This window comes from Schistocerca serialis, chromosome 7 (assembly GCF_023864345.2).
Source record: "Schistocerca serialis cubense isolate TAMUIC-IGC-003099 chromosome 7, iqSchSeri2.2, whole genome shotgun sequence".
In the NCBI taxonomy this organism is placed as follows: domain Eukaryota; kingdom Metazoa; phylum Arthropoda; class Insecta; order Orthoptera; family Acrididae; genus Schistocerca; species Schistocerca serialis.
In genome coordinates, this window is record NC_064644.1 from 125,013,270 (window position 1) to 125,033,364 (window position 20,095).

The 20,095-nt window shown below is 38.4% G+C and overlaps 1 protein-coding gene across 1 annotated transcript in view; it reads left to right on the plus strand.

The window, feature by feature from the left end:
- LOC126412317 (E3 ubiquitin-protein ligase Iruka-like) overlaps positions 1 to 20,095 on the plus strand; it is a 152,599-nt gene that overhangs the window by 74,429 nt on the left and 58,075 nt on the right. Inside the window, exon 4 of the mRNA XM_050081838.1 lies at positions 12,451 to 12,561. Coding sequence (XP_049937795.1) covers positions 12,451 to 12,561 — 111 coding nt within the window. The remainder of the gene's footprint in view (positions 1 to 12,450; positions 12,562 to 20,095) is intronic.

Here is a 20,095-nt window from a genome sequence, read left to right on the forward strand (position 1 = left end):
CCAGAATCAATGTTAGAAATGTTTTATCTGCATTTGTAGCCATTCCCACTAGTTTCAAAATACAGCATAATTGACGAGGCTTGTTGGTACATGTATGTGCTTGTTTGACACATCCATGGATAGATAAGAGCAAATTTGACAAACAAGTTTGATCTTTTATGAGGCCCTTAAAAAGTTACTGAAAGTTTCATTGTCCATTCATAAAAAGTTGATATGATCATTAGTTTCTCGGAGTAATATTTCCTGCATCAGATTTTTGTAGGTGAATATTTCATTTTAAGCCATTCCCTGGACCAGCATCTTGCATTCTTCTTCTTCTTCTTCTTCTTCTTCTTCTAACATGGTGCCAAAGTCAATGCCAGAAATACTTTCTCTGTATTTGCACCCATTCTCAATCGTGTCAAAATACTCTCAAACACACACAATGTGTGCTTCAGAGTGAAGTTAAACTGACAGACTTTGTATGTGTATGGGCTTGTTTGACAAATCTGTGGCTGGATAAGGACAACTTTGACAAGAAAGTTTGCTCACATGTTTGGACCTTAAGATTTCATCTCACTTGAGAGCAAAGAAAATAGTGTGAGAAACAGATTGCACCTTGTATGCATTGTGTAATACAATGAATGACAAATATTTCTTACTGGAGAAGTTGCTTTTTTTTACTTCCTTATATTTTCTTTCTTTTCAATATTTTATTTTTGAAGCCTCATTATTTTAATTTTTGGATGTTTGCAAAGATGGAGGAACAGAGTATAGGACTTCTCAAAATTTTTCGCATACCTTGTGTGTTGTAAAAAATGTGCAAATTTTGAAAACATGTTGAAATATCTTTTAATGATGATGCACTCTGACTTTATGATTAGAGAGTTAAGTAAAATATTCCTCTTTGATACAAAATTTTGTGATAACTTTATGGCTATGTTATCCTTATTTACTGCATGTGCCTATAACCAGTCTTAAGCTAATTTCTACAGTCGTTATTTTATAATTATTATCAGTTTCCTTGTACTAGAATAAGGTTTTGTATCCTTCCTTTCCTTTCCTTTTTTACTGGGTGTTTGTCACTGCCTTTTCCCCTTGGCATAATACAAGTTTTTAGATTTAAAAGTAGAAAGGTGTTACACATGCAAATCCTTGTTTGTCATGCAGGTAGAAATTGTTTGTGTTTTGAAATTGCCGGCCGAAGTGGCCGTGCGGTTAAAGGCGCTACGGTCGCAGGTTCGAATCCTGCCTCGGGCATGGATGTTTGTGATGTCCTTAGGTTAGTTAGGTTTAACTAGTTCTAAGTTCTAGGGGACTAATGACCTCAGCAGTTGAGTCCCATAGTGCTCAGAGCCATTTTTTGTTTTGTTTTGAAATTGAGTAGTTGTATGTTGCTTCCTTTTCTTGTTACTATTAAAATACATGTTGGGTTTTCCTGCTTGGACCTTTTTTTTTTTTAAGCAGTTTAGTTGCAGATAGTGTGTGTATTATATTCAGGAAAGTATTCATTTGCTATCAGACCAGTAAAGTCATATGTTTCACCGATATGTAGTTGCAATTATTGTACTTTCCTGAAAAATAGTACCATTGGAACAGGAATTTTGTGGACAGTATTTTTATTTACATATCTGGTTTAATGATAACATTCTTTTGTTGTCCAACTCATACAAAATAGAGGGTTATGTAAATAATTTAGGAGTAACAACAATATTGTGAAAAGGATAGATTGCTACTCACCATATTGAGGAGATGCTGATTTGCAGACAGGCACAATGAATAGGGTGCTAAATATTTCAGTTTTCAGCTGAAAGGCCTTCTTCTGAAGTAGAACACGTGCACGTGCACACACACACACACACACACACACACACACACACACACACACACACAACCCCCTGTGGAGGGCAACTGCACCTGACGGTCACAACAGTCTGGCGTGGCTCGTGGGAGTAAGGAGGAATCAAGGGGTGGGGGATAGAGGAATGACAAGGCAGGGGTGGTGAAGGTGTAGTGCTGCTTGTGGGTATGCAGGAACGAGAGGACTGCTAGGTGCATTCAGGAAGTTTGGGTGGGACAGGGGGAGCGGAAAAGAGATAAGTAGAGAAGAGAAAAAAGACTAGCGAGTGCGTTGGAGGAATAGAAGGCTGTGTAATGCTGGAGTGGGAGCAGGGAACGCTATCGACAGGTGAAGGACAGGAACTAGCAAAGGTTGATGCCAGGGGTTACAGGAATGTAGGATATATTGCAGGAAGAGTTCCCACCTGTGCAGTTCAGAAAAGCTGGTCTTATTGGAAAGGATCTAGATGGTACAGGCTGTGAAGCAGTTGTTGAAATGAAGCACAATTTGTTGGGTAGCGTTTTCATTAACTGGCAGGTCCAGCTGGCGATTGGCTACAGTTTGTTAGTGGCCATTCATATGGACAGACAGCTTTTAATTTGTCATGCCTCAAGTAGAAAGCAGCAGAGTGGTTGCAGCCTAGTTTGTGGAACACGAGACTGGTTTGATAGATAGCCCTGTCTTTGATGTGGCGGGAGATGTCTGTTACCAGACTGAAATTGGTGGTGGTGGTGGTGGTGGTGGTGGTGGTGGTGGTTGCAGGATGTATAGGACAGGTCTTGCATCTAGATCTTTTGCATGGATATGTGGCTTGTGGTAAGGGGTTGGGAGCATGGGTGGAGTAAGGATGGACAAGGATATTGCATAGGTTCAGGAGGTGGCAGAATACCACTGTGGGAGGGGTGAGAAGGATAGTGGATAGGATATTCCATATTTCAGGATGCAATGAGAGATAGTCGAAATCCTGGCAGAGAATGTGATTCAATTGCTCCAGTGTTGGATGGTCCCGGGTCACAAGGAATGGGCTCTTTTGTGTCTGGATGGTTGGTATGTGGGAAGAAGAAGGTGACTAGAGAGACAAGACATGGGAGATCTGATTCTGTACAAGGTGGGGAGAGTAATCTTCATCTGTGACGGCTTCAGTGAAACCCTTCACATAATTAGGGTGGGACTACTTGTCAGTACAGGTGTAATTGAGCACATGTAGCTAGGCTATATAGAAGGGCTTCTTGGTATGGAACAATGGATCCTTCTGTTACTGACTGCAAGTTCATGTTTATGATTGAATTTTGAATCCACAGAATAAATCACTTGATTTGATTAACACAAGAGACAAACCAGTGGTCTTAGCCCACTATTGCCCTCACTGAAACTTGAGTTTATTGTGCAGTTTCTCTCCCTGTGATTATAGTAAGACTGGTCAGTTCCCTTAAAAAGTGGTAGGAGATACCTACCAGACATGATTTCTTCACGACTCAATGGTCCAGATGTTCTATGTCTTTTGACCTCCAACACTTCTCATTGGAAGATTAAGTGGGTGCGGTTTCATCCTCCTCACCACATAGTCCACATTTAGGGGCTTCTTTCTCTGAACCCAACTTGTGAAGGGTGTTTCTTAAACTTCCAATGGCCAGTCAGAAGCCCTGCCACGAGATTGATCTGTCCTCTGTTCAAGTCCAGGATTGCAGAACTTCTGTTGAAACATGGCTTTGGTATCATTAACTTGTTGTGTTTTTGTTTTATACTCCAATATTCTGTGCTGCCTCCTGACCCAGATACACAGACTGGATTTTACTATCATCTTAATGTTGGTTGGGATGGGTTCCAGTCCAATGAATGTTGTCGCTGGTCATTCTATTGACTTGTTAATTGCCATTAATTCCTGAGTGACCAGGGACCCACGGAGCAGGTTTACCCTGTTGCTTTCCCCTAGTCTCCTAAGGCCTTGGTGGCTTTCCGCAATGATCTCTGATCTCATTGCAGGGGGTAATAGAGGTTTAAGAACTGGTTGTCTGTCTAAATAAATGTAGATGTTAGTATCTTCATAACACCTATGCAAATACTCCTCGGTGCATACTCTGATAGCTGGCATTTCCACCTGGAATACTGTATCCAGCTTCACTAGAGAGATTGCTCTCTCTAGTCTAGGCTGTACCCCATATACTTCGGCTCTAGTGCCCTCATCTGTTTCAGACACATCAGTGAACCAGACTGTGTCTTCTGAATTGTCATGGTTCATTCTTTCATTGCTCCCTTCTTCCTACTATTACACTGAGAGATTTGCTGAAGTATCTGGAAAATGTTGTATGGTCAACTCCTGACTGTTTCCTTATTTACCATATTCACTATATTGATGTGTGATTCTGGGTATCCTGTGGAAGACCTGGTGAAAGACCTGCTCAATCCTCCCATCCAGCACTTCTGCTCCACTGCTACCCCAGGCTTATCCTACGCCATCAGAGGCCAGGCCACCTGTGAAAGCAGGAATGTCATATACCAGCTCTGCTGCATCATTGCACAGCTTTTATATTGGTATGACTACCAACCAGCTGTCCTCCAGGATGAGTGGCCACTGCTGAACTATGGCCAAGAGCAAAGTGGACCGCCCTGTGGCAAAACATGCAGCTGAACCTAATATACTTGATTTCAGTGATTGCTTCACAACCCAGGTCACCAGGATCCTCCCTTCTGCCACCAGCTTTTCTGAACTTCACAGGTTGGAGTTATCCTTAAAACACATTACCCACTCTTGACCTCAATCTATGGTAACCTGCTGTCCCTGCACCCTCCACCTAACAGTTTCTGCTCTCTCCCTGTCCTATCACCTCCCAATTAAAGTTTCTTCACCCTCATTGTGCGCTACTCTCTGTCTGTGTGTCCACTGAACATTTCCCCTTTTCATCTCCTTTCCTTTCCTTTCCTGCTCCTGCTCCTACCCTCTTCCACAGCCTCCCGAAGCTGCACCTGGTAGCCGTATCCTGATGCCATCTAGTCCCTGCACACTCTGCTAGAAAATGCTCTTCCCCTGCCCCTATACCCTGTTATCCCTCCCTCTTCCCTGCCCCAGTCTGGATTGCACTTTCATTCTACGCGACAGTTGCATTCTAGCTGCAGTGGCCGGAGATAGCAGTCATGCGTGTGGACGTGTGCTTGCTTGCTTGTGTGTGTGTGTGTGTGTGTGTGTGTGTGTGTGTGTGTGTGTGTGTGTGTGTGTGTTTTCTTTTCTGAAGAGAGCTATAGTCGAAACCTCAATGTCTAACTGTCTTTTTGTTGTGGCTATCTGCAACTCGGTGTCTCATCTTTACAGTAGGAAATGGAAATGAGCGTTTGGCATCATTGGCCAGGAGGCCCCTTACAGGGCAAGTCCGGCCGCCTTGGTGCAGGTCTTATTACATTTGACACCACACTGGACGACCTGCGCGCTGGATGGGGATGAAATGATGATGAAGGCAACACAACACCCAGTCCCTGAGCGAAGAAAACCCCTGACCTAGCCGGGAATTGAACCCGGGCCTGTAGGACGGCATTCCATCACGCTGATCACTCAGTTATTTTTGTCATTAACAGACATGTCTGTTTATCCTCTTGTATTAGTTCAACACAGAAGAAACAAGAATACTTGCATTTCTGAGGAACTGTTTGTTGTAACTGACTATTTTGCAACTGTTTTTGGACCTTCAGCTTTACGCTCTGACTAGTTTGATACATTGAAATATTGGAAAAAAGTGACTGATGTTCATGAACAGAAGTGGGTCTTACGTTGAAGGCAGTTACCATTAATTCAACATACGTGACACTTACATAAATTTACAAGCATGAATCCTGTTCCTTTCATGACAGACCTCATACATGACATTTTGTGGTGAATTTAAGGACTCGTCTGTAGTAGACTGTTCAGGTGCCTAAGTTGATCAATTTAATGATACTTAGCACAGTGCTGACACATACAGTTAGAGGTTGAAAAATAGGTTCACACACAATCACAATAACAAAAGTTGTAAGTTTTGATATTTGCTGCTTTCCAGTAAGAGAGGAGAGACACAGAAAGTTATGAATAACAATAAGAAACTTGGACCTATTTTCGTACCTTAAAGAATGTGTGTAAATTAGGAAATCAATCTCATATTATTACTTATTATGGTAATCAAACTTAAATGGGTTTTTCACTGCCCTTTGCTGATAACTTTTACTAGCCTCGTGTCATCCCCATCCCTCCCCTCTCCCTCCACCATCTAAAACAACTCAAACTAGTGCATTAAAAATATTGTCAGTTTCAAGATTAGAAAATGGTGGAAGTATTTCATCAGTAAAAGTAAGAGATTTGTGGTACAAATGTAAGTACTGTCATCCAATGCCAAAATATTAATATTGAATAGTTGACTGCAAACCTGAATTATAAACTAGTTTTTGGAAAATAACAGGAAAAAAATAATCATAATCAAACTCAATAAGAAAAACAATAATTAATATAAATAAAGAAAGAACAATATATTCTAATCTCAAAAGAACCATTAATAAATGCTTACATTTAGAAGAAAAAACATAAACACCAGCAAAATAAACCAATAAAGAAGTAAAGAGAGAGAATATAAACATTAGTTTTAATAGTTAAAAAAAAAAAATGCCGGTCTTGTAAACCGAAAATAAGTCCAGCCCCACTTTTAAAACTTGTTGTTGTTGTTGTTGTGGTCTTCAGTCCTGAGACTGGTTTGATGCAGCTCTCCATGCTACTCTATCCTGTGCAAGCTTTTTCATCTCCCAGTACCTACTGCAACCTATATCCTTCTGAATCTGCTTAGTGTATTCATCTCTTGGTCTCCCTCTACGATTTTTACCCTCCAATACTAAATTGGTGATCCCTTGATGCCTCAGAACATGTCCTACCAACGGATCCCTTCTTTTGGTAAAGTTGCGCCACAAACTTCTCTTCTCCCCAATCCTATTCAATACTTCCTCATTAGTTATGTGATCTACCCATCTAATCTTCAGCATTCTTCTATAGCACCACATTTTGAAAGCTTCTATTCTCTTCTTGTCCAAACTATTTATTGGCCATGTTTCACTTCCATACATGGCTACACTCCATACAAATACTTACAGAAATGACTTCCTGACACTTAAATCTATACTCGATGTTAACAAATTTCTCTTCTTCAGAAACACTTTCCTTGCCATTGCCAGTCTACATTTTATATCCTCTCTACTTCGACCATCATCAGTTATTCTGCTCCCCAAGTAGCAAAACTCCTTTACTACTTTAAGTGTCTCATTTCCTAATCTAATTCACTCAGCATCACCCGACTTAATTTGACTACATTCCATTATCCTCGTTTTGCTTTTGTTGATGTTCATCTTATATCCTCCTTTCAAGACACTGTCCATTCCATTCAACTGCTCTTCCAAGTCCTTTGCTGTCTCTGACAGAATTACAATGTCATCGGCGAACCTCAAAGTTTTTATTTCTTCTCCATGAATTTTAATACCTACTCCCAATTTTTCTTTTGTTTCCTTCACTGCTTGCTCAATATACAGATTGAACAACATCGGGGAGAGGCTACAACCCTGTCTCACTCCCTTCCCAACCACTGCTTCCCTTTCATGTCCCTCGACTCTTATAACTGCCATCTGGTTTCTGTACAAATTGTAAATAGCCTTTCGCTCCCTGTATTTTACCCCTGCCACCTATAGAATTTGAAAGAGAGTATTCCAGTCAACATTGTCAAAAGCTTTCTCTAAGTCTACAAATGCTAGAAATGTAGGTTTGCCTTTCCTTAATCTTTCTTCTAAGATAAGTCGTAAGGTCAGTATTGCCTCACGTGTTCCAGTGTTTCTACGGAATCCAAAATGATCTTCCCCGAGGTTGGCTTCTACCAGTTTTTCCATTCGTCTGTAAAGAATTCGTGTTAGTATTTTGCAGCTGTGACTTATTAAACTGATAGTTCGTAATTTTCACATCCGTCACATGCTTTCTTTGGAATTGGAATTATTATATTCTTCTCGAAGTCTGAGGGTATTTCGCCTGTCTCATACATCTTGCTCACCAGACGGTAGAGTTTTGTCAGGTCTGGCTCTCCCAAGGCTGTCAGTAGTTCTAATGTAATGTTGTCTACTCCTGGGGCCTTGTTTCGACTCAGGTCTTTCAGTGCTCTGTCAAACTCTTTATGCAGTATCATATCTCCCATTTCATCTTCATCTACATCCTCTTCCATTTCCATAATATTGTCCTCAAGTACATCGCCCTTGTATAGATCCTCTATATACTCCTTCCATCTTCCTGCTTTCCCTTCTTTGCTTAGAACTGGGTTTCCATCTGAGCTCTTGATATTCATACAAGTCGTTCTCTTATCTCCAAAGGTCTCTTTAATTTTCCTGTAGGCAGTATCTATCTTACCCCTAGTGAGATAGGCCTCTACATCCTTACATTTGTCCTCTAGCTTCAGAGGTGGAAAAGCTTCCATCATCGGTCCCCAAAACCAATATTTTAAATAAACTAACCCCTGAAATGATCAAAATAATAATTATATCACTATCAAACGTAATAAATATTAATTTTATTAAATTAAGACACCCAATATCAATAATGCTTTTCATTATCCTACAAACTTTTCTAGTTGGACTAATAACAGGAACAATAATGGAAAGATATTGATTATCATATATTTTATTTTTAACGTTTCTTGGTGGTATATTAGTTCTATTTATTTATATTACGAGAATTGCATCAAACGAAATATTTCAACCTAAATCAATTACCATAATTATTACCTTAACAATATGAGTATTTATTATATCAACATTAATTATTTTAGATATAACAATATTTATAGACTTTTTCAAGAATACTGAAACTATAAATATTGATAATTCAATCAATTATCAAGAAATAATAATATCTTTAGAAAAACTATATAATAGACCAACATTCATTATCACAATAATAATAATAATAATAATTTATTTATTTTTATCACAATTAGCAGCTGTTAAAATCACTAATATTAACCAGGGGCCTATTTGTAAAATAAGATAATTTACTAATGAATAAACCCTTACGATTAAGACATCCTAATTAAAATCATTAATAACTCTTTAGTTGATTTACCTGCACCAACAAATATTTCATTTTGATGAAATTTTGGGTCCCTACTAGGGTTATGTTTGGTAATTCAAATTGTAACTGGACTATTTTTAGCTATACATTATACATCAAATATTGAAATAGCGGTTAGTAGTGTTGTACACATCTGCCGAGACGTAAATAATGGTTGAATTATTCGAACCTTACATGCAAATGGAGCTTCTATATTTTTTATTTGTATTTATTTGCATGTAGGACTAGGAATTTACTATGGATCTTACATATACATACACACCTGAATAATTGGTACAGTAATTCTATTCTTAGTTATAGCAACTGCATTTATAGGATACGTTTTACCTTGAGGTCAAATATCATTTTGAGGTGCGACAGTAATTACTAATCTATTATCAGCAATTCCATATTTAGGAACAGATTTAGTTCAATGAGTTTGGGGAGGGTTTGCTGTTGATAACGCAACATTAAATCGATTCTTTACATTCCATTTTGTACTACCATTTATTATTGCTGCAATGGCAGCAATTCATTTATTCTTTCTTCACCAAACAGGGTCTAATAACCCCTTAGGCCTAAATGGAGATATCGAAAAAATTCCATTTCACCCATAGTTTACTTTCAAGGATTCTATTACATTTGTATTAATAACCTCATTATTAATCATACTGTGCTTGATTAATCCTTACCTCCTAGGAGATCCAGATAATTTTGTACCTGCTAACCCGTTAGTAACCCCCGTTCATATTCAACCAGAATGATATTTCTTATTCGCATATGCAATTCTACGATCAATTCCTAATAAGTTACGAGGTGTTGTTGCATTATTCCTATCAATTAGAATCTTAATAATTTTACCATTTTATAATAAAACACTATTCCGAGGTATTCAATTCTATCCTATTAATCAGATTTTATTCTGAATTATAGTAGTTGTTGTATGCTTATTAACATGAATTGGTAAACGACCTGTTGAAGAACCTTATATTATAACAGGACAAATCTTAACAATTATCTACTTTACATACTTCTTAATTAATGTCCATGTTGCAAACGCATGAGATAAACTAATTAAGGAATAATAAGTTAATTAGCTTACGAAAAGCATATGTTTTGAAAACATAAAACTAGAAGTTTAACTCTTCTATTAACTTTTCTTAAAAAATTTCACTAAATAAATGAGATAAATAAAATCTTGAAACCAACAAAGAAAATAAAAAAAATTCAAAGATAAAGGTTAAAAAATTTTTTCAAGCTAAGTACATTAACTTATCAGAATGAAAACATGGTAATGAACCCCGAACTCAAATAAAACTAAAGGACATAACAGCAAGCTTAATAAAAAATATAAAAGAATAAAAATCACCGCCTAAAAAATTAAAGCTAATAATATTCTTATAAAAACAATTGTAGTATACTCAGCTAAAAAAATTAAAATAAATCCGCCTGCACCATATTCAATATTAAAACCTGAAGCTAACTCAGATTCACCTTCGGCAAAGTCAAAAGGAGTACGGTTAGTCTCAGCTAAACAAGAAGCAAAACAAGCTAAAGCTAAAGGAAAAGAAATAATAATAAATCAACAATAAAGCTGATAATTTATAAAAACAAACATGTTAAAACTACCAGTTAAAATAATTAAAGATAATAAAATTAAAGCCAAACTAACTTCATATGAAATTGTTTGAGCAACAGACCGAAGAGAACCTAATAAAGAATAATTTGAATTAGAAGACCAACCAGCAATTATAACGGTATAAACACCTAATCTAGTACAACATAAAAAAAAACAAAAATCCATAAGAAAATGGACATATATAAGTTAAGTAAGGGAAAATTACTCAAATAGCCAAGGAAATTATTAAATTAAAAACAGGAGAAAAATAATAAAGTAAATAATTAGATATAATAGGAATTGGCTGCTCCTTACAAATTAACTTAATAGCATCACTAAAGGGTTGTGGAATTCCTACAAATCCTATTTTATTTGGACCCTTTCGAATTTGGATATAACCTAAAACCTTACGCTCTAATAAAGTTAAAAAAGCAACACTAATTAAAACACAAATAACTAATAAAAGAAAATTCAAAATAAACATAAATAAATCCTAAAGTATCAATACTATTTGTAGAAAAAATCTACATAAATGAATTCTAAATTCAACACATTAATCTGTCAAAATAGTAATCTAATTAATATTAATCAATACAATACAAAAATATTTCAACCATATGGTCCTTTCGTACTAATATGAATTAATAATCTTAGGATAGAAACCGACCTGGCTCACGCCGGTCTGAACTCAGATCATGTAAGAATTTAAAGGTCGAACAGACCTAATTACTGGGCTCCTGCACCCAAAATTTTTCTTAATCCAACATCGAGGTCGCAATCTGCTTTGTCGATATGAGCTCTCAAAAACAATTACGCTGTTATCCCTAAGGTAACTTAATCTTATGATCATAAATTATGGATCAAAACAGCAAACATAAATAAATGATATAATAATGAAGAGTTTGTTTATTCTTCATGTCACCCCAACAAAACATCATCATTAAATATAGAAAGACAAACAAAAAACTATATAAAAGTAAAATGTTAAGCTCTATAGGGTCTTCTCGTCCTAAAGAAGAATTTAAGCCTTTTGACTCAAAAGTTAAATTCAAAAATTTATTAAGAGACAGTTGATTTCTCGTCAAGCCATTCATTCCAGCCACTAATTAAGAGACTAATGATTATGCTACCTTTGCACGGTCAAAGTACCGCAGCTCTTTAAAAATCCGCTCAGTGAGCAGGCCAGACCTCAAAGTATTTTCAAGAGGACATGTTTTTGATAAACAGGCGGAAATCAATTTTGCCTAGTTCCTTATAATAAATTTACAAGGTAAAAATTATATACAAATAAATATACTAATTCTATCATTATTACAAAGGTGTAACTGATAAACAGATTCCATCTGCATTGAGTCTATATTTATCTTGATTGTGATTTCATGTTTTGCAAATGTCTATTTCGTAGACTCCAGCAATATTTTTATCATTGGTTTCACATCTCAACTGCTGGATCTATTTGCTTGATTTGGGGTCTCATTTTTTTTTTTTTTTTTTACTCTTTTTCTGGACAAATTAATGTATTATGTTAATAACTTTCCCATTTAAACATAAAATTTATCTTTCAGTTACATGATTTTAAATCCCCCATGTTATTTAGTTTAATACAGCTGGTGTCTCTAGCATGAATAAAGTTCGGTGCTTAAGTTTTGATTATTTTCATGTTTCCTGATATAATCTGGCTATGTTTACTTTGTGTCTTTCATATACTAGTTTTATTATTCCGAATAAACTTTCAGTACTATATAAGCCAGAAGAGTAGCATTTGCATACTAATTTTGTAACAAGAATTACTGGAGCAATTCTGATAGTCTGGTTGTGAACCCAGCACCAGTTAATTCTGTTAAAGTTGGTATGCAAGTTTTCCGTCTCTGTTCAAGTAGTACTTCAGTTTTCAAATTGCTAATGTGCTCTTTTACATTTTAGGTTTAGAACTCGTCAGTTGGAACCCATAGAGCACCTAATTCAAGATTTCATTGTGAATCTATCAGGAGTTGGGTGGGGAGCATTTGGCGGGAGACAAGGAAATGCACCAGTGTAAGTATACGGCTTTGATGCTTAATGTTCCACATTTGTTGTGTTGTTGTTTGTTTGTTTGTTTAATGAGCTCAACATTGTGGTTATAAAAGTCCTTACAAGTCTTCAGAAATGAATGTGGTTAATATATGTAAAATTGCAGACAGGGCAGAAAATAGGCAAGATTAAATTTGCCATCTCCCACTTTTTCCTTGTACTGTCACACTCAAGTGTAGAAAACCAAAAAGTGTTAACACAGTCTGTCTTAAGACATACTGTAAAAATATGGCTACCAGATCAAAAAAGGCATGGCTGTGAGTTGGCAACTGTTGGTTTACTGATGATGCATATATTAACTGGATGGGCTAACCATCCTCTGCACATATTAAAGTATCTTTTGTAATAGTTTGTGAAGAAGCTCAGGCACAACACAAAATCTTAAAACAAGGCTCGCATTCATCTCACCATCACTTCAAATTGGGGGCGTATCTGCTAACAAAACAGCTTCTGCCCTTTTGTCATGATATCAGGTACACTCAGTAGCTATACTCTATACGTCAAGAGACCAGCTCTGACAGCTGGCAGTGCAGTTGCCAGTATTCGACTTGGACGGGCAGTGAGCCAGCGGCAGGGGAGCTGGCTGACAGACGTTTCCATCCCACACTTCGACCCGTGGTAACACTCAGCTCCTTCAGAGCCTAACAATGCCAAGTCATTCATTGCAGCATTCCTGTAGGGGCAGCATTTTGCTAACCAATGTATTCCTTGATGGAATATTTTTTAACATGCACTACCGGTGTTTGTCAACTTACATAAACACACACGTAAATATTTTCTTTAATGATGTTGCAGCCATTTGACTGAAACAATTTTTATTTTGTTGTTATACATTTCAGATTTTACTGAATTTCATACCAGTCTGATATCTTTTGGCATAAAATAAGTTACTGTACTTCGAACTGGCCTATGGCTGAATTCTGGATCGTATAACTGTAAAATACAATTATTACCGTCAAACGGCGTTAACGTCATAAAAAAATTACCATGTCTATGGTAAAATAAAAATTATACACAATCAGATTTTCAACATTAACAAGGTAAAGCAAATTGCACAAATGTTACGTGTAAAATATTGAATAAGGATGTTACCTCTGTTTTTTGTGGGGGAGAACGGAAACCCCAAGATAATAGTCATCCGATTGGTCATCTCTTGTCATGACGACATAGTCTTTGGTATCTTCACTGCTGCTGTCCTCATCATCTGATAAAGAAATTACAGTATTATGAACCGATTCTTCTCCTACACTTTCTTCTATGTTTGATCTTGTAAACTTTTTCCACACGTGGTTCACGACGTTCTTCCAATTTTCTGGCGTTATTCGTATGACAGCTTCATTTACCAGCCCTCTGTGTGTCTCAAGGTTTTGTTTTGCTCCACGACATCTGCTTTTATTTGAGCCCATATGTGTTCAGTTATGCTGTAACGGCAGTGGTACGGTGGAAGACGTATAACTTTGTGGCCGTGGTTCTCTGCTAGTATATCAATCACATAATGCCTCTTCCATGGCTTGTATCATTTCACTAATTCCAGACATTGTGCTTTCTGCATATTCTGTTCAAAGCCTATTTTACTATCTTTCAACCAGCTGACTATATTCTCTCTCCTTGCAGAGGCCGTTGGTGCTGTATTTAATTGTACTGAATGGTACAGTGCATTGTACATTACAAAAACACTACCAGGACTGATGTTTGGTAGCAAACGGGTAACGAACCAGTCTTTGAATGTATCTGCATTCATCTCCTCGTGGTAGTAGACTTTTTTTTTTTTTTAACTGGAACATCATCATAGCATTGAGCACAAAACCGTTCATAGAGCTAGCATGACCTATAATTAGTCGCCCTTCCTTACCAGTTGGCACACTCATAGTTCCATGGCGTGTGTTGTCTGTCCATGCAGCGGAGTGTGCATGATACACGTTGACCCATGTTTCATCAACCCATATTACATTTTCCGGTTTCACTGCTAACATCTCGCGCAGGAAACGACATCTTCATGCTACAATGTCATTGCGCTCCATTAATACCTTTTGTCCTGAGAACTTTTTCCAACGGAAGCCAATTTTTTATCAAAACAATGGAAGGACTTGTCATTCTGCCTGTGAACAAACCACTGTCCGACAGTGATGCCATCAACTTTTAAAGTGTCGGATACTCCTTCCTGCTGTAGTACACGTATGTGTGTTGCCTGATAGCACTATTGTCAAAGTTGTCTGTTTCAGCCGCACGACACAATCTCTTCCTTGACTTTCCAGGCGTCACAGTAACAGGGCTCGCAGCTGAATTGGCAGCCTCTTTATCATTTGTGATTCTTATACTGTCGCTGTACAGATGTTCAATGCTTCTGCCACTCTGTCAACCATTTTACTCACTGATATCAAAGGTCCCTTTCCCTTTCAAAGTATGTGCTTTGGATTTCAGCATTACTCCTTTCCGAAAAGCCTTCTGCTCTGCTCTACAGGCAGCCATTTTCCACTTATACTTACTTTACCTCTTGTACACAAGGCAAGAAACTCATAGAAGTAGCAGAATGCACACGTCTACACACAAACCTGAACATAGCATGTGGCACAACTGACTGAAAGCAGCGGTCACCCAGCACTACGGCAACACTGGGCATTGCCTCAGTAACGTGAACTAAAGTTCACAATCTGATTGGCCATTGTGGGTGCATGAAGCACGTGCACCAAGGCCGTGTCAACTGTCGGAGCTCTTCTCTCACCGTATGGAATATAGTATGTCACAAGGATCACACAAGAGGGGGGTCTTCATGGCAGAGAAGGAAGTCTTGTGTAAAGAGGCTTTGCCCAATTTGAAAGTGTGTTGAGCAGGTTTACTAGTCCTCCTAGCAATGACATTGTGGCACTCTGAGGGTATTTTGTAGTGAGAAATCTTGTAGTATTTATTATATTTAATGTTTATTGTTTTGTGTATATGTTAATCTGGTTGCTCTATTCTAATAAGCTTAGTAGGTAGGCTTCAGTAGCACATTCTACCGGCTGCCTCATTCCCGTGAATTCCCACCTGTCCTCGTTCCCCACAGAGCCTTTGCAACTGGAGAAGTGCATCCTGAATGTTTTGGAGTGTTTTATCTGCTGTATACATATCCTCCATGGTGAGCAAAGCACTGAAGTAATTGGAGCACATCAGGAATGTTGGCCCCTGATCATGCCTCGTCTGGTCCACAGCTCTCAGAATCACGTAGGGTTCAGCATGGAATATATTAAACTCATTGGGAAGACATGCTCTTGGGGGTGGGGAGATGGAACAGCTAATAGTGTGTCCCTGTTTGTACTCAACAGTACATATTAGGCTAAGATCCAGCAGCATATTTAAAAAGTTAAAAAATATGTCCTTAAAAAATAGTCTTGAGTGAAAAGTTGGATGCAAACAGTTAAGTTTACAAATCTCCTTGGCATCAACAACGATGGTGACACTCTGACCCTACCCTGCTTTTGTATGTTAATATCACACATACATTGTTGTTTTTGTTCCAGTCTTCAGTGCAGACTGGTTTGATGCACTTCACTGTGCTGGTTGATCTTGTAAGGCCTCTTCATGTCTGCATAACAATTGCAACCTACATCTGTTTGAACTTACATAGTGAATGTAAGACTTGGCATCCCTCTACAATTCTCATCTTCCACACTTCTTTCCATTACTAAACTGACTATTCCTAATGGCCTCAGGATGTGTCCTATCAACCAATTCGTTCTTTTAGTGAAGTTGTGCCATATTCCCCCCGCCCCCCCTTCCCCCACCACCCACAGTTCAGATTCGGTGCCAACTCAATCTCAGTCGTTACTCAGTCTACCCATCTAACCTTCAGCATTTGTCTACAGAACCACATTCTATTCTATTCTTATCTGAACTTGCTGTTGTCCATATTTCACTTCTGTACAGGGCTACACTCCAGGGAAACACCTTCGGAAAAGCCTTCCTAATACTTAAATTTATCTATGGTAATGATGTAGGCCAAAGCAATGAATGAAAATGTATACCAGCACCAGAATTCAAACCTGGGTCTCCTGCTTGCCAGGCAGATACACTATCCATTACGCCATACTGGCTCTACAGATACCACAGCTGCACAGAGTACCTTAGGATGTTTGTGAGTTAAGAAGGGGAATAGCAATGGGCTGAGGCATAAGTTGGAATTTGTATTGATGAGGGACACATACTAGGATAGTCCATGCAACTGTTGTATGTGTAGTACCAGTATGACAAAACAGACAGTACATCTGCATAGTAAGTAGGAGACTCAGGCTTGAATCTCAATGCTGGTACAAATTTTGATTCACTGCTTTGGCCTACATCATTATCATAGATAAAGGTGAGACTCAATATGCCTTGGGAATACAGGCTGTTTATACTTAAATTTATATTAGATGTTAAAGAGATTCCTGATCCTCAGTAATACATTTCGTGCTATTGCCAGTCTGCATTTTATACCTTCCCTACTTCAGCAGTCATCAGTTATTTTACTGCCCAGATACACTTAGGTCTGTTAAATGCTACATTTCTCTTATACTGAATGGTTTTGTCACTTGGGGGTGACTTCTGTAAGGTTGTTGTTAGGAAGTTAATTGTTGCTGGGAAGACCAGTGATAAGAAACTTCTGGAGCTTGAATACTTATTTGACCACAAGGAGTCTGCTTCTGCAGGTAAGTTCGGAATAGGGCTTGTCCTATAAGGTTTATGGATTCCAGCATTTTTAATACATAGTCCTGGCGAGTCACAGAAAATACAATCTTGAACGCAGCAGCCAGGACAGTTTCTTATCAAATAAGAAGGGCAAGAAAATCACAAAATGCTTAAATCATAAAGCAATATCCCAAAACCTTAGCCTTGGTGAATGAAAAAGGGAGAGCACAATTAAAATAAATGTTTACTATTTTTCAGGATAGAAATTAAACTTGTTCTAGCAAACCTTTCTTATTTAAAGTGTCCCGCCCACTATCCTTCCCAGCCCTCCCACAGTGGTATTTCGCCATCCACCGAACCTGCACAATATACTCATCCATCCTAACACAACCCCTGCTCCCAATCCCTTACCTCATGGCTGATACTCCTGCAATATACCTAGACACAAGACCTGTCCTGGACATCCTCCCACCACCACCTACTCCATTTTGGTCACTAACAGCATCTATCCCATCAAAGGCAGGGCTACCTTGCCTGTGAAGCCAGTGACATGATCTAAAAGCTAAACAAGCTAAGCTGCAACCACTGTGCTGCATTCTATGTAGGCATGACAATGAACAAGATGTCTATCTGCATGAGTTGCTACTCACAAACTGTGGCCAAGAAACAAGTGGACCACCATGCAGCTGAACACGCTGCCAAACATGATATCTCTCATTTCAATGACTGCTTCACAGCCTGTGCCATATGGATCCTTCCCACCAACACCAGCTTTTCTGAACTGTGCAGGTGGGAACTTTCCCTGCAGTACATCCTACGTTCCTATAACCCTCTTGGCCTCAATCTTTGTTAGTCACTGTGCTCACCCAATCAGACCCTTCCCTGCTCCTATTACAGCACTACGCAGCTGTCATTTCACCATCACCCCCAGTCTTTTTATTTCTCTCCTTTTCCACTACTCCCTCCCTCCCCTCCCCTCCCCACTTCTTCCCTGCCCTCCGTTTAACCTGCAGCACTTCACTGTCCACCATCCCCACTGTACTATCCCTCCCCCTCTTTGCCCCAGCCTCCTCATTATCCCCACCCAGTCGCCACTCCCATCATGCACTGGTGCTTCTGTTCACAGTGTGGTTTCAGTTGCATGAAACTGCATTTGTGTGTGTGTGTGTGTGTGTGTGTGTGTGTGTGTGTGTGTGTGTGTGTGGTGTTGACGAAGGGCAGCCTTAATGGCCGAAAGCCTTAATTGTGAGTGTCTCTTTGTTGTGCCTATCTGCAACTCAGCGTCTCCACTATAGTGGCAATTTACCTTTTCGTAATATTGTTACTTTCAATCCTGGATTTTCCATTGTTTAAAGTGTCATTTGTGATTGATGAGAGGATGATTTGAAAATGGCAAAGTCATTCACATATAAGAAGCAATTCATAGGAGTTTCCTCTGTGGATGAAAAGCTGTTGATTTCAATCACAAATAAACTTATGCTTAAAATGATCACCCGAGGGATACCATTAGTGTAAGGAAATAAGTTGGAGAGAATATTCGTGACTTTGTGTGTAAAATAACGTTCAGGTGGGAGGGCTCTAGAAGAATGGGGAGATGAGCACCGAATCATTATTTGTGTAATTTTTAGATGAAGTGGTGCTGCTGTATACCTTTTCAGTATTGCAGAAGATTATTATAGATGCTTAGTACATAGGAATACCTCTAATTTGGCTGTCTACAGTAAGTCCAGGTTCTGTAGAGGAGAGTGGTACCTTCAAAATCCACTCTGGAAGTGACTTAAGAGATTTCTAGATTTTTGAGTCTAAGCGAAGTGAGAGTTGATTATTTGCCCTAGGGTCCTCAGTGTCATTCTGAAATATGGTATTGGTGGCCAGTGCTGTTAAGATTAAAGTACAGACACCTGCAGAGAATCTTGAAGCATTTTGGCTAGTGAATGCAAAAGCCCTACTGACAGTTAAAGAGTGCAAGAAGGGATCATTGCACCATATAGTAGACATTCATCACTGTGGTACGAGAATCTACAAGGATCATCTCAGGGAAAAGCATAAGCCTATAGGTAAATTCAATTCTGAAAGTCACACTAATGGAAATATCTCGCACCATGGTATAGTGCTTTCATGACAAAACATCTATCAGGAGTCCAGTTCTATGATGTCCTGGCCTACCAAGAAGCTACAAGAGGGGAAGAATTAATTTAAACCTAAACAACGACGAGGCCTATACTGTGGCTTATAATACTGCTCGTGGGCCAAACTTAATACTTTATAGCATATTGTGACACTTGGGTGCTGAATCTACAGTCATTCTTGATTTTATTTATCTAAAATATGGGCTGATTGGAAATATCCTGACTTGAGGGAATCAATGATTTATTTATTTATTTATTTTTTCTTAAACTAGAGAAAATGAAAGAGAGGCGTATTACTTCCCACTTGATAGATAGAGGTGTCTTTGTATCATTGCCTTTGTTTTAATCTGTATAAGATGTTTCTCAAGCTGCTGCATTTCTGGTCCCTCTTTTACATTTCAGTGTTCCTAAAAGATCTCTGGAGATTAAAAATTGAATCTTTCTTTACAAGAAAGTATTTGGCCATGTCACAGCTTTGGCACAGCTCCTGTAAGATACACAAAAAATATACATTTGATGCCATGACAGCTACTTGACTTTTCATCGATATTAAAATAAATAATTAAAAAAAAATGGTCGATATATGGTCAGATATACTTTTAAGCACTGAAATGACTATATCTGCCATATGTCAGTTACACGGCAGTTGTCATGTTGAGATATTGAGCCTTGTATTGGCAAGGGAAATCCACAAGATTTGGGCTACATTCTTAGAAGGCTTAAAT